Source organism: Girardinichthys multiradiatus, chromosome 15 (genome assembly GCF_021462225.1).
Source record: "Girardinichthys multiradiatus isolate DD_20200921_A chromosome 15, DD_fGirMul_XY1, whole genome shotgun sequence".
NCBI classification, from domain to species: Eukaryota; Metazoa; Chordata; class Actinopteri; order Cyprinodontiformes; family Goodeidae; genus Girardinichthys; species Girardinichthys multiradiatus.
This window is the reverse complement of record NC_061808.1, coordinates 27,793,041-27,807,596: the sequence shown is the minus strand read 5'-3', so window position 1 is coordinate 27,807,596 and position 14,556 is coordinate 27,793,041. Positions and strand designations below refer to the sequence as shown.

General features: G+C 40.1%; 1 protein-coding gene across 1 annotated transcript; it reads right to left on the bottom strand.

Moving 5' to 3' along the window:
• Nucleotides 1-6,495: 6,495 nt before the first annotated feature.
• snw1 (SNW domain containing 1) lies at nt 6,496-13,943 on the bottom strand. The gene is made up of 14 exons (XM_047387196.1): nt 13,859-13,943; nt 13,254-13,407; nt 12,942-13,103; nt 12,715-12,810; nt 12,116-12,222; nt 11,414-11,518; nt 10,988-11,057; nt 10,809-10,874; nt 10,594-10,710; nt 9,494-9,635; nt 9,232-9,334; nt 7,937-8,054; nt 7,569-7,732; nt 6,496-7,208 (listed from the first exon to the last, which is right to left on the bottom strand). The coding sequence occupies exons 1-14, from the start codon at nt 13,870-13,872 to the stop codon at nt 7,016-7,018; spliced, it is 1,611 nt and encodes a 536-aa protein (XP_047243152.1). The 5' UTR covers nt 13,873-13,943; the 3' UTR covers nt 6,496-7,015.
• Between the last annotated feature and the right edge of the window lie 613 nt (nt 13,944-14,556).

The window sequence follows — 14,556 nt, the reverse complement described above, 5'->3', positions numbered from 1 at the left end:
TTCCTGGATGGTCATTTCCCTTCAACCCACAGGACAGTTTGTTTTGGGGGTGCTTAGTAATACATATAAATTATGTTCATGTTGTGTCTGTAATAAATCTCGCACTACAAAGGCAACCGACAGCTCCATGTGCCGCACAAGGTGGCCTTTTTTTCCACTTGAGCACCTGCCCCCCAAAATGTCTGTGCACGCCACTTACCATAGAATATTAATGATGTTTTAAAGACACTTCCAGTTCCCAAGGTTCCTGAATGCAACAGGTGGGAATGTTTTAATGTGTTGAGCTAATGAAGTTTGAATCTGAGAAAAAAATATCTGTAAAACATTTTTTTTTTACATTTTTTATTTACTTGAGTCTGTAGGAGTGCAGAAAAGTTGAATTCAGTCATTCCAGGTGCTGTGGAGATATCTTTCCATACTGTCTGGGTCATATTTTTCAGTCCGTTCAGTTTTCTCTATCATCTGTTAAGTTTTTCCAACTGTTAAGTCACACTATTTATGATAATACAGTAAAAAACCTTGGTGTTACTTTTGACCAGGACATGTCATTTAAATCCCATATTAAACAGGTTTCTAGGATTTCCTTCTTTCATCACCGGTACATTGCCAATATTAGAAATATCCTATCCAGGAGTGACACTGAAAAACTAGTCCATGCATTTGTTACTTCAAGGCTGGACTATTGTAATTCGTTACTATCAGGATGTCCACAAAATGCAGTTAAAAGCCTTCAGCTGATTCAAAATGCTGCAGCAAGAGTTCTGATGACAATTAAAAAGTGAGATCATATTTCTCCTATTTTAGCTTCCCTTCATTGGCTCCCTGTTAAATCCAGAATAGAATTTAAAATTCTCCTCCTCACATATAAAGCCCTTAATGATTTAGCTCCATCATACATCAGAGATCTGATTGTTCCATATGTTCCTAACAGGGGATTTCGTTCTCAGACTGCAGGTTTACTGGTGGTTCCTAGAGTCTCTAGAAGTAGAATGGGAGGCAGATCCTTTAGTTATCAGGCTCCTCTCCTGTGGAACCAGCTCCTAGCTTTAGTCCGTGAGGCAGACACCCTGTCTACTTTTAAGGCTAGGCTTAAAACTTTCCTTTTTGATAAAGCTTATAGTTAGAGTGGCTTAGGTTATCCTGAGCTATCTTCCTTATTTTTTACCTCTGTCTTCTTCCCTCCCTGTTGGATGGAGTAAGGGGGAGTCAGGTTTAGCCTAAACCGGCTCAGTTATGGTTGAGGTGCAAAAACACCTTCCATTTCTGCTACCAGTATGACCCCTTCTCTTTTCCAATGGTTATAATCAGTCTGACACACTCACACTGAGCCTGGTTCTGCTGGAGGTTTCTTCCTGTTAAAAGGGAGTTTTTCCTCTCCACTGTTGCTACATGCATGCTCAGTATGAGGGATTGCTGCAAAGTCAACGCCAGTGACTGTCCACTGTCTCTACATGCTCATCCTGGAGGAGGGAATGCTGCAAGTCACTGACTGGATGCAATCTGCTGGGTTTCCTTAGATAGAAAAACTTTTTATCCAATTTGAATAAAAAGCTAACTGCGACTGCACTGTTCAATTGTTAGGATTAATTGGAATGTATGTACCTGACTGTTGTGAAGTGCCTTGAGACAACATGTGTTGTGAATTGGCGCTATATAAATAAAACTGAATTGAATTGAATTGAACTATTTGCTGCAGAACAGCTTTACAAGTTCATGGATTTCTGCCAGATCAATTTTGCATATCAACCATATTTATTTCTCGCTGCGATTTCATACAGGTCCTTCTCAAAATATTAGCATATTGTGATAAAGTTCATTATTTTCCATAATGTCATGATGAAAATTTAACATTCATATATTTTAGATTCATTGCACACTAACTGAAATATTTCAGGTCTTTTATTGTCTTAATATGGATGATTTTGGCATACAGCTCATGAAAACCCAAAATTCCTATCTCACAAAATTAGCATATCATTAAAAGGGTCTCTAAACAAGCTATGAACCTAATCATCTGAATCAACGAGTTAACTCTAAACACCTGCAAAAGATTCCTGAGGCCTTTAAAACTCCCAGCCTGGTTCATCACTCAAAACCCCAATCATGGGTAAGACTGCCGACCTGACTGCTGTCCAGAAGGCCACTATTGACACCCTCAAGCAAGAGGGTAAGACAGAAATAAATTTCTGAACGAATAGGCTGTTCCCAGAGTGCTGTATCAAGGCACCTCAGTGGGAAGTCTGTGGGAAGGAAAAAGTGTGGCAGAAAACGCTGCACAACGAGAAGAGGTGACCGGACCCTGAGGAAGATTGTGGAGAAGGGCCGATTCCAGACCTTGGGAGACCTGCGGAAGCAGTGGACTGAGTCTGGAGTAGAAACATCCAGAGCCACCGTGCACAGGCGTGTGCAGGAAATGTGCTACAGGTGCCGCATTCCCCAGGTCAAGCCACTTTTGAACCAGAAACAGCGGCAGAAGCGCCTGACCTGGGCTACAGAGAAGCAGCACTGGACTGTTGCTCAGTGGTCCAAAGTACTTTTTTCCGATGAAAGCAAATTCTGCATGTCATTCGGAAATCAAGGTGCCAGAGTCTGGAGGAAGACTGGGGAGAAGGAAATGCCAAAATGCCAGAAGTCCAGTGTCAAGTACCCACAGTCAGTGATGGTCTGGGGTGCCGTGTCAGCTGCTGGTGTTGGTCCACTGTGTTTTATCAAGGACAGGGTCAATGCAGCTAGCTATCAGGAGATTTTGGAGCACTTCATGCTTCCATCTGCTGAAAAGCTTTATGGAGATGAAGATTTCATTTTTCAGCACGACCTGGCACCTGCTCACAGTGCCAAAACCACTGGTAAATGGTTTACTGACCATGGTATCACTGTGCTCAATTGGCCTGCCAACTCTCCTGACCTGAACCCTATAGAGAATCTGTGGGATATTGTGAAGAGAACGTTGAGAGACTCAAGACCCAACACTCTGGATGAGCTAAAGGCCGCTATCGAAGCATCCTGGGCCTCCATAAGACCTCAGCAGTGCCACAGGCTGATTGCCTCCATGCCACGCCGCATTGAACCAGTCATTTCTGCCAAAGGATTCCCGACCAAGTATTGAGTGTATAACTGTACATGATTATTTGAAGGTTGACGTTTTTTGTATTAAAAACACTTTTCTTTTATTGGTCGGATTAAATATGCTAATTTTGTGAGATAGGAATTTTGGGTTTTCATGAGCTGTATGCCAAAATCATCCGTATTAAGACAATAAAAGACCTGAAATATTTCAGTTAGTGTGCAATGAATCTAAAATATATGAATGTTAAATTTTCATCATGACATTATGGAAAATAATGAACTTTATCACAATATGCTAATATTTTGAGAAGGATCAGTAGTCCATGCTCCAGTTTCCCTACGCTGAAAGCGGATAGGTTCGGTTGAGTTGTTGGGTGTATTAACCCACACATTTCATTACTCAGTCCTCCAGCATCAGAACCTCTTCAAAGTGCCTGGTTAAGTTTTATTTTTCAGGTAAATGTTCTTACATAGTGGGGAAATTCCTATTCCCCCTTCTTCAGCAACCTCTGCTAATATCAAGAAAGATTTGCTGAAAGATTAATCTGAGTAACGGGTGAGTTCCTTCTGTCTATGGAAATGACAGAAACTGCAAATAGTTCCTTGAGGACATAACTGTACTGCACATTTTGAATATTATTATTTAATAAACAATTTTGCATTGTTTTAGCTACTACAAAAATGGCCGAACGGGAGTCTGTGGAGCTACAATAAAAAGCAATTCAGACCAAAGCATTGCATTTCCACTTTATATAAGCCACAGTTGAATGATTTAAGAGTGAAAAGGAATCATTTAAAAGCATATGTAAAATATTTTTTACAGACAAACTTTATGGCCCCTATTGAGCACCATAGGGTCCCCTACATGGGACCTTTTATTCTTGTCAGTGCTCTAAAAAAGCCAGGAGTGCATAACTAAAAGTTGTCCTGTAAACATTCTTGCGATCACACTATAAAGTTTTTATAAAACAGAAAAAAATTAAATAAATATCATGCATCATTTTCTTTCACTTCACAGAGTGCCCTATAAAATACCAAGCTTTTGGTTCTATTATTTAGTTCAAACGGTGGGAATACTTTAGCAAGGCAGTATATGTTTATAGGTTTCTACCACAGAATTAAAATACACGCATATGATCAACATTAATTATTGTAATAGTGGTTGAACCTTGTTCCACTACAGTACAGGTCCTTCTCAAAATATTAGCATATTGTGATAAAGTTCATTATTTTCCATAATGTAATGTTGAAAATTTAACATTCATATATTTTAGATTCATTGCACACTAACTGAAATATTTCAGGTCTTTTATTGTCTTAATACGGATGATTGTGGCATACAGCTCATGAAAACCCAAAATTCCTATCTCACAAAATTAGCATATTTCATTCGACCAATAAAAGAAAAGTGTTTTTAATACAAAAAACATCAACCTTCAAATAATCATGTACAGTTATGCACTCAATACTTGGTCGGGAATCCTTTTGCAGAAATGACTGCTTCAATGTGGCGTGGCATGGAGGCAATCAGCCTGTGGCACTGCTGAGGTCTTATGGAGGCCCAGGATGCTTCGATTGCGGCCTTTAGCTCATCCAGAGTGTTGGGTCTTGAGTCTCTCAACGTTCTCTTCACAATATCCCACAGATTCTCTATGGGGTTCAGGTCAGGAGAGTTGGCAGGCCAATTGAGCACAGTGATACCATGGTCAGTAAACCATTTACCAGTGGTTTTGGCACTGTGTGCCGGTGCCAGGCCGTGCTGAAAAATGAAATCTTCATCGCCATAAAGCTTTTCAGCAGATGGAAGCATGAAGTGCTCCAAAATCTCCTGATAGCTAGCTGCATTGACCCTGCCCTTGATAAAACACAGTGGACCAACACCAGCAGCTGACACGGCACCCCAGACCATCACTGACTGTGGGTACTTGACACTGGACTTCTGGCATTTTGGCATTTCCTTCTCTCCAGTCTTCCTCCAGACTCTGGCACCTTGATTTCCGAATGACATGCAGAATTTGCTTTCATCGGAAAAAAGTACTTTGGACCACTGAGCAACAGTCCAGTGCTGCTTCTCTGTAGCCCAGGTCAGGCGCTTCTGCCGCTGTTTCTGGTTCAAAAGTGGCTTGACCTGGGGAATGCGGCACCTGTAGCCCATTTCCTGCACACGCCTGTGCACGGTGGCTCTGGATGTTTCTACTCCAGACTCAGTCCACTGCTTCCGCAGGTCTCCCAAGGTCTAGAATCGGCTCTTCTCCACAATCTTCCTCAGGGTCCGGTCACCTCTTCTCGTTGTGCAGCGTTTTCTGCCACACTTTTTCCTTCCCAAAGACTTCCCACTGAGGTGCCTTGATACAGCACTCTGGGAACAGCCTATTCGTTCAGAAATTTCTTTCTGTGTCTTACCCTCTTGCTTGAGGGTGTCAATAGTGGCCTTCTGGACAGCAGTCAGGTCGGCAGTCTTACCCATGATTGGGGTTTTGAGTGATGAACCAGGCTGGGAGTTTTAAAGGCCTCAGGAATCTTTTGCAGGTGTTTAGAGTTAACTCGTTGATTCAGATGATTAGGTTCATAGCTCGTTTAGAGACCCTTTTAATGATATGCTAATTTTGTGAGATAGGAATTTTGGGTTTTTATGAGCTGTATGCCAAAATCATCCGTATTAAGACAATAAAAGACCTGAAATATTTCAGTTAGTGTGCAATGAATCTAAAATATATGAATGTTAAATTTTCATTATTACATTATGGAAAATAATGAACTTTATCACAATATGCTAATATTTTGAGAAGGACCTGTATATTGGACTGAGTATTTGACACCTAACTCATGTACAGGCATGACTGTGGGAACATGCCACTCAGCACACAGTTCGAGGCTGTTATTTCTCAGATGCTGGTTAAAGACAGGCAATAAAACACTGCAGTCAATGTCTAACCCTGGCACTGAAGAAAACATAAATCTTACACGTCTAACAACCATCTGCAGCTCAACTAAGGCATGACTGAGAGACGGCTTGGCGCGCAGTCTACAGCCCGCTGGGCTGTGTAATGCCACGGTGATTGCTTTCCAAAGCATGGGGAAAATAAAAGTGTCAGGCTGTGCAAATCATAATTGTAATTAATTGAGCCAGTCTCCCTCTAATCACTTAAAACACAGAGGCCATTTTTGGCTAAAGCAAAATGTTTCAGCTCCTTACAAGATGTAATCGATGGCTTCTGTGAAGCATTTCAGGCACTTAATTATCTGTTAATGAGCTGCATTACACAGGAAATGATTGGTATAATGGGAAGCCAATATGAACGTGAGATTATTACTCAAATACTGCAATAGCTGCCATTATTGCTAATTCGTTATAAAATTGGGAGAAACCAGTGTGAAACCTCAAATTTTGGGAAGACAACTTTACTTACAAAGCCCAGGCACCAAATGTTCACACAATATGAAATTTATTCCATTGGTACTAATGTACAGAATTTATAAAGCTCGCTCCTCTAGACAGTGACACAAATATGCTGGGCTGTGCTCAACCAAACAATTTTAAATAAAACACAGCTAGGAAGGAAACAATTAAACAAAAGAAGGAAACTAAATACTTAACAGTAACAGTTCTTGTTTAGTTTAATGTAAGGTTAAAAAGAAATCTGGACAATAATTCCAGAGCACAAAATTTACAGAAATTATCTGAAGTAACACTGGCTTTAATGTACAGACTTATTAAGTTCCTAAAGTTCTCATTTCCCTCCATTAGTTTTATATTTACCTCGTCCATTCGTCAAGGTTCAACGTAGATTAAAAAAGCTGTGTAAATGACAACAGTGAGAGAAGAAAAAAAATAAATCTTTTCCTATCTCAGGCTTATATAGTACAACTTTGCTGAGGCACAGAAGTTAATGCCTTCTCATCTAAGATGCCATCAGCTGTTGGATCCAGAATTTGCTTGGAGGCCTTCTCACTCCTTCCTGCGTTTTTTGTCATGGTAGTCATCTTTCGAGCGGTTGCTGGTGGACGGCCTCTTAGAGCCCCCGTGCTGTTTGGCTTGCTCCAAGAACTTGTCCAGACCGAAGGGGTCTTCTTCAAACTGTACCGGACCGTCTCTCCTCTGCCCGTGGTCAGCGCCTGAGAACTCTTTATCTGGGGCAAATCTGACGACGCATAAGAAAAAAACAATAAAAACCAGCATCCACAGGTCAAAGTCTTAGTAGTTTGCATGTCATTTTGCTGCATTCACTGACAAGCTTATGACGGGACATGCAAAACACACTTAGTATTACTGCATGTATTTTAATGTCTGTCATTAAAGAAATAATGAAAAAGTCCAATAATATCAAGAACAGTTGTCAAATTTCAGCATTCATTTTTCCAGCCTGATCATCAATCAGAAATTTTACATATATTTTTCTCTCAGCTTGATACAATTTAATCTGGTATTCTAATTCTTAATAACAAAAACACAAAGTCATTCATTTATCCCACGTAGGAGCTCTGGTGAAAAGGTAACGTACCTGTTGTTCTGCATAAGAGAGTCAAAGTCATCTGAGTAGGCGTCTTTGTCTATGTTCTTGCTGGGTCTGTAGATGTTGGAGGCCATGTCTCTGCCGCTGCGGAACGGCTGGTCGTACACGTTGTAGGTCTCATCTTCACCACCAGCAAAACCACTGTCCATACCCTGAAAACAAAGCGATAACTCTCGAGTTGCTTTTCTGCAAACTCATACATATTTAGATGCACACTTTTATGCTGCACAAGGTAGACATTTAAATGAATTCATTTATGCCATCTACTTGCTTTCCCACATCAACAGGACACAAAAAGGGCAGAAATCTTCAATGTATGGCTAAATACATGCAATTTAGTTTTTATAAGTTCCAACCTTGCTCTGATTGAAGAGCCGCTGATCGTACTGAGCTTCACTGGAGGTACGAGGGTTAGGTTTGCCAAGAGCAATGAGCTCACTGATGTCTCTGTCCTGATCCCTCTGTAGCTTCGATCTAGGAAAAAAAACAAAAAACAGAACAGGACATCAATTGAGTGTTGGCATAAACCACAGAAAAGAGACAAAACTATTTAGCCAGCAATAAACTAAGGGAATTTAACATCTCCAGTTCAAAATCTTAAACATTGATCAAACCTATGTTGGATGACTTTACACTGACCAGAGATTCTTTTAAACACAGTTTGGGATTTATGAGTCCTTTAATCTATTGATGAAAACACAAAGTGGGGAATTTTCTTTGCGTTTTTGGCATTGGGACCATAGTATGAGATTAGCAGGAAAATCACAATACATGTGCTGCTCATTATGCTCCTTTGAGATTTATTAACTTTATAGTTATGGTAGTTAACAAGCCATCTGCTAGCTTTTACTCTGTTTCTTCCAGAGGTATTCCTAAAATCCCATCTAGTTTTGTTGTCATGAACCCAGCAGCACGCATTGTCGTGTTTTATAAGCAGGTTATAAAAAGGCTACTCTCCAGCTGGGCTCACGTTTCTTGTCAAACAGTCCACCGGAATCGTTTAAGGTCTCCTAACACTTCTCTACACACATATGTTTAATATTTGGAGGTGTGCAGGTTTTTAAGGATGGCGGATAATAAAGAGATTCTGCCTTTCTGATTGCTGCAGTGCACAGTTTGTGTTGAGATGTATGCATCACAAAGCCAGGAGGCTTACTTAGTCTCCCAGGATTTTCTCTTGTATCTGAATTTGTACTATTTTGTTGCAAACTAAACATCTTCCAAAAGGTTAATTTTTAAAGTGTAAAAGTTTTATGTGCTATAAAATCTTGACTGTACTTCAGAAAAGACTTCAGACTTTTCAGATTGAACTGATGAGTAATTTTTAGACCACAGGGCCTGTGCTCTCTGACGGTACTGAGCTCTCCTGTGAATGTCGCTTTCTCTACCTGTCCAAGGACTCACAACCCCATCACCAACCAAGCTGACAGAGCTAATGGATTCCTAACACACAGACTGACATTGATTGTGCGCCTCACATTCAAAGCCTGCGGATATGGAAGTGCTAAAGTGCTCCGTTTGATCCTTCACCATCACTGCCGTCTCCTAAATGATTCAGCAGCTACACAGTGTTTATATGAAAGAGTGTCTATAAGGAACGCAGGAGAAAAATGAGTTCACATGCTGTGTGTTTAGAGAGTGTTTCCAGCACCTCTTATCAGGAGCCGCCCTGGAAATGTTCCTGTCGTGCTGTCGGTCTTTCCTTCTGTCGTGGCGGATCACGTCACGCTCCCTGGCCTCGCTGTCCTCGCCGCCTGAGAAAAGATGAAGAATGGATGTGAAGATGAGGAATGGGGTAGAAGGAAAACATCCCTAAGCATTAGTCCCAAAAAGACAGTAATTGTAGCAGATGAATCATCAACAAAACATAAAAACAACCCTTCCGTCTATAACGTGTTATTTTCAGGACTCACCTTTGTCACCGTGGCTTTTGATCCCTGCCCTCTGGTCTCGAGCCATCTGAGCCAGCTCCCTCAGTTTCTCCTCTTTCTTTTCCTTCTCTTTTTGAGCCATCTTCTTCTCTACCTGCGCTCGCATCTCCACCGCTTCTCTGGCCTGAACATGACATCAGTTTTAACATTTACTCACTACAGTATATACAGAGTGCCTTTTCTTACCCATTGAATGTTTTTACATTTGGTGAAGTTACAACTACAAACTTTAATGTATTTTATGTGATAGACCAACATAAAGCCCAGCATAACTGAAGTGGAAGGAAAGGGATACATAGTTGTTGATCTAATTTAATCTCAATATAAAGCCAGCTGTTCTGTGAATGCATCAGAGGAGGCATCTCATGGGGCCCTGTTCAATCCATCTTCTAAATATTAACACTAAGACATGGCTGTCTATCTTAATGCCAGGCAAGGGGAGCATCAATCAGAGAAGCACCCAACGGTTTCTCAGGAGGAGCTACGGAGATTCAAAGCTCAATTGTTAGTTGTTCACTCCACAAGTTTAATTGTTAGTGGCAAGAAGGTCTTTGTTGAAAGAGAGCCTTAAAAAGCATTGTTGGTAGTTGGTCCAAACAGCAAACATGTGGAAGAAGGTGCTCTACCCAAAGATCCAACACTGTCTCATCTGAATTTTGTCTACATGCAAAAACACAAGGTGCAGAGAAAAACTAACACTGCACATCACACTGAACACACCATCCTCAGGAGAAGAAACATGGTGATGGCAGCATCATCCTGTGAGGATGGCTTTTTCCAGAAGGGACAGGGAAGCTGGTCAGAGCCAATATCAGTTATACAAAGTATTGGATCAGAGGGTCTGGATACAAATAGAATAGAAATAATCTTTATTATCCATCAGTGGGGAAATGTAGGATTCACGCCACAACTTTCAGAAAAACGTTTTTAAACATGTACTCGTATTTTTGACTTCACAATTCTGCAGTACTTTGTGTTGGTCTGCCATAAAAACTCCCAATAAAACACACTTAGGTTTGTGGTTGTAATATGGCAAAATGTGGAAACGTTTAAGAGGTATGAATAGTTTGGCAACACGTCACCTTTCTATCTGCAATATAGAGAGCCTCTGCCAGCTTGGCAAAGTTCTCATTAATGTGAACTGTTTGCAGACCCCTTCCATCAGCAGCAAGTCGTTTGTCCAGAGGGATGGTGTAGCCCTGAAGGAAATCAGACACAACAAGAGAAAATCAAATCAGGAAAAGGTCAAAAAAACAACCCTCGGTGTCAGTATACCTGACAAAACAGAAATCATTACCTTTGCGTTCTTCCAGTTGGAGATGCATGGAGGAATCTTCCACTCCTGCTGCTCTTTGACTGTCATCTAGAGCAAAGAGGAAAAACTATCACAGACAGCACAAACAACTCTATTTCCATTCATACGTAGAAGTGAATGGTGGAGAAGCAGAAGGCATCGAAACGTTCAGCCAGCTCTACCTTTCTGCTAGGAGAGTGCATGACAGGGGCTGGGGGCGAAGGAGGTCCTCTGGGAATCTTCTTGTTGATTCTGAAACAGATTTATCCACATTACAGACCTTTGACATGTCCTTCAGAAAAGTTGTGCTTTGTAAAAACAGAGCTTTGTTCCACACCATTAATGTTTGTTATTCAAAGACTAAACTGATCAGAGCCTCTGGCTTTCCTGCTTAAACTTAATATTGATTATTTACTGAGCCTTAAGGTGAAATATAAAGAAACTCAATTAAAAAGAAATATCACAAAATCATTTTCTTTAGAATTGCTTCTTTTAAATCCAATAAGATTTCTCACTTAGACCAACTTAATTCCTATAACAAATATAAATATCAGAAACACGATTACATACAAGAACATTCAAGCATTTTCCAACCATGATGTGCTTACTTAAAACGAGGAGGCTCCATTGGATCTTTCTGCATTTCCACCATACGGATCACTCTCTGTTTGGCTCCCGAATTAAAAGCTACTCCCTGTTGGGATGGAGTATATCTAAAGGACAGAAAGAAAAAAATGTATGTTTTATCAGACACACAACCGTATCTCAAATGAGACACATAAAGGACAAAGGGGGAACTTTTTTTGCACAATGCTGAAGCTGAAACTCCAGCTGCTGCACTGACAGTATGAGAGCATCCGAGTTCAATCCAATTTAGCTTTACATCTTAAACGTAAATGCCAAAACTGTTATTTTATGCATTTATGGTGCTGTCTCTGCAAATACAAACATGTTCAACAACACAAAAACAATGTAAAAGCTTCTACAATAATAGCAACACCTTTTATGAACCCAAGCAGTATTACTGAAACAATTCTGGCACATCTCTAGTCACAGTTTGCTTTGAAAACAGGTAGTTAGTAAGCTTTGAAACTCCGTACAAGATTATTTTTGACTGTAATAACCAGCGACAGAGTAGGTTCTGCATTAAAGTCGTATAAACAGGACGTCCGAGTGTCCGCTATTCTAAGTTGTTAAAAGTTGTTAAAATGTTCCTGGAATCTGCGGCAATCCTAGTTGACAACATTAAATGTCCGTTACTTTCTGTCACAAATCTAAAGTGTTGTTACTGGGCCAACTAAAACACATACCTGATGTACTGTGCAGGAGCTTGCTTGTCTGCAGCTCTTACAGGCATGGCAGCAGCGATCTTTTGAGACACCTGCTTCTCCAGGGCAAAACGGGTTTTCTCTGTCAACTAGAAAAAAAGCATAAAACCACATCTATAAAAAGACTGTCCTGTTGAATTACCACTTGTCCTTTAATTATGACCCTCTTAGTGCATCACTAATGGAAAATCAAACTTCTTATGTTTATTATTGAGGACTCCGACAGACAGATTAGCATTTTTGAGCATTTGCAAAGCCTCCAGTAGCCAGTGGCAGATGAAGGAGGGTATATCCTGGCCTGGATGACTTTAACTCAGAACACAACCAATCTATTGTGTTTTATAACAATAGTAAGTGTGACAGTAAAAGCAGAAAAGAGTCTTTATATTTGAAATTATATAACTGACAGTATTAATGCATAAATAATTTTAAAAATTGAAGACTAAAGGCTCTTGCTTAAGCAAAAATACATTTTTATATGATGTTTGAGTGGCAGAAATGTCAAGACTATGACAAAATTATTTGATATAAACCTGCTTATAACTCTTAAAGATAGGTAAAGTATGCATATAACTCCGTACCTCTTTCACAGCCTCTTCATCAGGCCTCTGTAGCTCTTGAGCACCATCATTAAGAACTTCCTTTGGGAGCAGGTCAGTGTATTTGCTAAAGATCACCTGGAATGATGAATGACATTTGACTTTGTCAGGCAAGTTAAGGAATAATCTACTTTCACATCCACTGAAATGACATAAGCCATTTCACTGTAAATCTGGTAAACCTGGAAAACAATGGCCAGCTAACAGACCTTATCCTTCCCCTGTCCTTGTCTTGCGATAGCATCATATTTGATTTTTCCTTCAGCATCCACTTGTACTGCCAGGGCATTGGATGTTTTCTTCTTCCTGCCCATCTCCAGAGGAAACTGGGCCACATGGATTTCTGGGAAAGCTCCTCCATCTCCAAAATCCTACACAACACAGATTACTCCCAGTTTACAACGAGATCCATATGTATAATGTGTAGGTCAGACCACTGGATCAGATTAAGGCCCCCCAACTACAGTTAAGCACTGAGAGAAATCTAGTTTTAAATCGGACTCTTCCACAAAAGTGTTTACCTCAAATGCGCGGGGCACCCAGGATTTTCTGTGTCCGTAAGGAGGGGGCTCTCTGCGGGATGACACCAGTGCGGTGGAGTGAGACTTTTGAGCCCGGAGCCTCTCCTCTGTCTCCAGCTGGTCCTGCGACAGCTGCGTCGGGGCTGGTAAAAAGCTTCACAAACCACACACACCGCTACAGTTTTACTGTTTTTTTAAGAAGGCCAAATGCTGCAAGCGAACACTCTCGTTAGCTGCTGCTGATTTTTATAGTTCAAGGCAAAAATTAAAAAGTGTCACATTTCAACATGTTACACAATCAAATAAATCACCATAACAACGTAGCATACCTACCTAGCTACATCATACTAAAGTACAGCGTGTAATAAAAACACTCAAGAGATTAGCTAGTTTAGCTACCACGGATGCGTGTTGCTATGCTATCTAATGCTAATATTTAGCCGACGACATTTTTCTCGCTTGCCTCAGCGAACATCTATAGCATTCATTCAACTAAACAATGATAGCTGAACAAAGATCTAAGACTATACACATAACAAGTTACACAAATTAAATAATGGCCATTTTTAACCAGTAAGGACGATAACCTCAGTTTAAGGACTCACCTAGTAAGAGACATTTTCCTTTCTTCCTTACCAATGAACTGGGCATGCGCAGTGACAGACAGCAGGAAATGGAATAAAAGAACAGAATACCGGAATGGAGTGCCAAAAGGGCCATAATTTAACACTCAAATAACTCGTTAAATCGTTACTTATATGATTACATAAATGAAATGTAAAATCCACAAATTCTCATAAATAAATAATTACATGTGGAAAACATTAAGTGAAATTTATACTCATGATATGTCAGTCAGTCATTTTCTATACTGTTTCTTCCATAGTGGGTCGCTGGGCAGGTGGTGACTATCTCCAGCAGTCTATGGACGGGAGGCGGGGTACACCCTGAACAGGTCCCCAGTCCATCGCAGTATTCATGATATGTTTGTTGTATAATTATTTCAGTATTTATTGAATTATTTTAAAGTCCTGTACAATGTACAAAAATTAAAATCTATTCTATCTGTTTATAAATATAATGGGTGGGGAGAAATATAATCATAATAGTGATTGGTCTGCAGTTAAACTGCTCTACATGTTATGTGTGTATTTGATGAGCTACACTGACCCTAATGGGAATAAAGGATATAATTAAACAACCACTAAAACAATTAAGTAAGGATTTAAAATATAATCAATTCATGTTTTGATTTACTGTTTTAACTATTTATTTGTGTATTTAACCAATTATTTACACAGTC

What these genes read in the sequence shown, in the direction of transcription:
- snw1 (XM_047387196.1), bottom strand. An exon ending in AGGGCGGCTCCTGATAAGAG is followed by an intron (nt 8,055 to 9,231) that starts GTGCTGGAAACA and finishes TTTTTTTCCTAG; the next exon opens with ATCGAAGCTACAGAGGGATC. An exon ending in TCTCTTATGCAGAACAACAG is followed by an intron (nt 7,209 to 7,568) that starts GTACGTTACCTT and finishes ATGCGTCGTCAG; the next exon opens with ATTTGCCCCAGATAAAGAGT.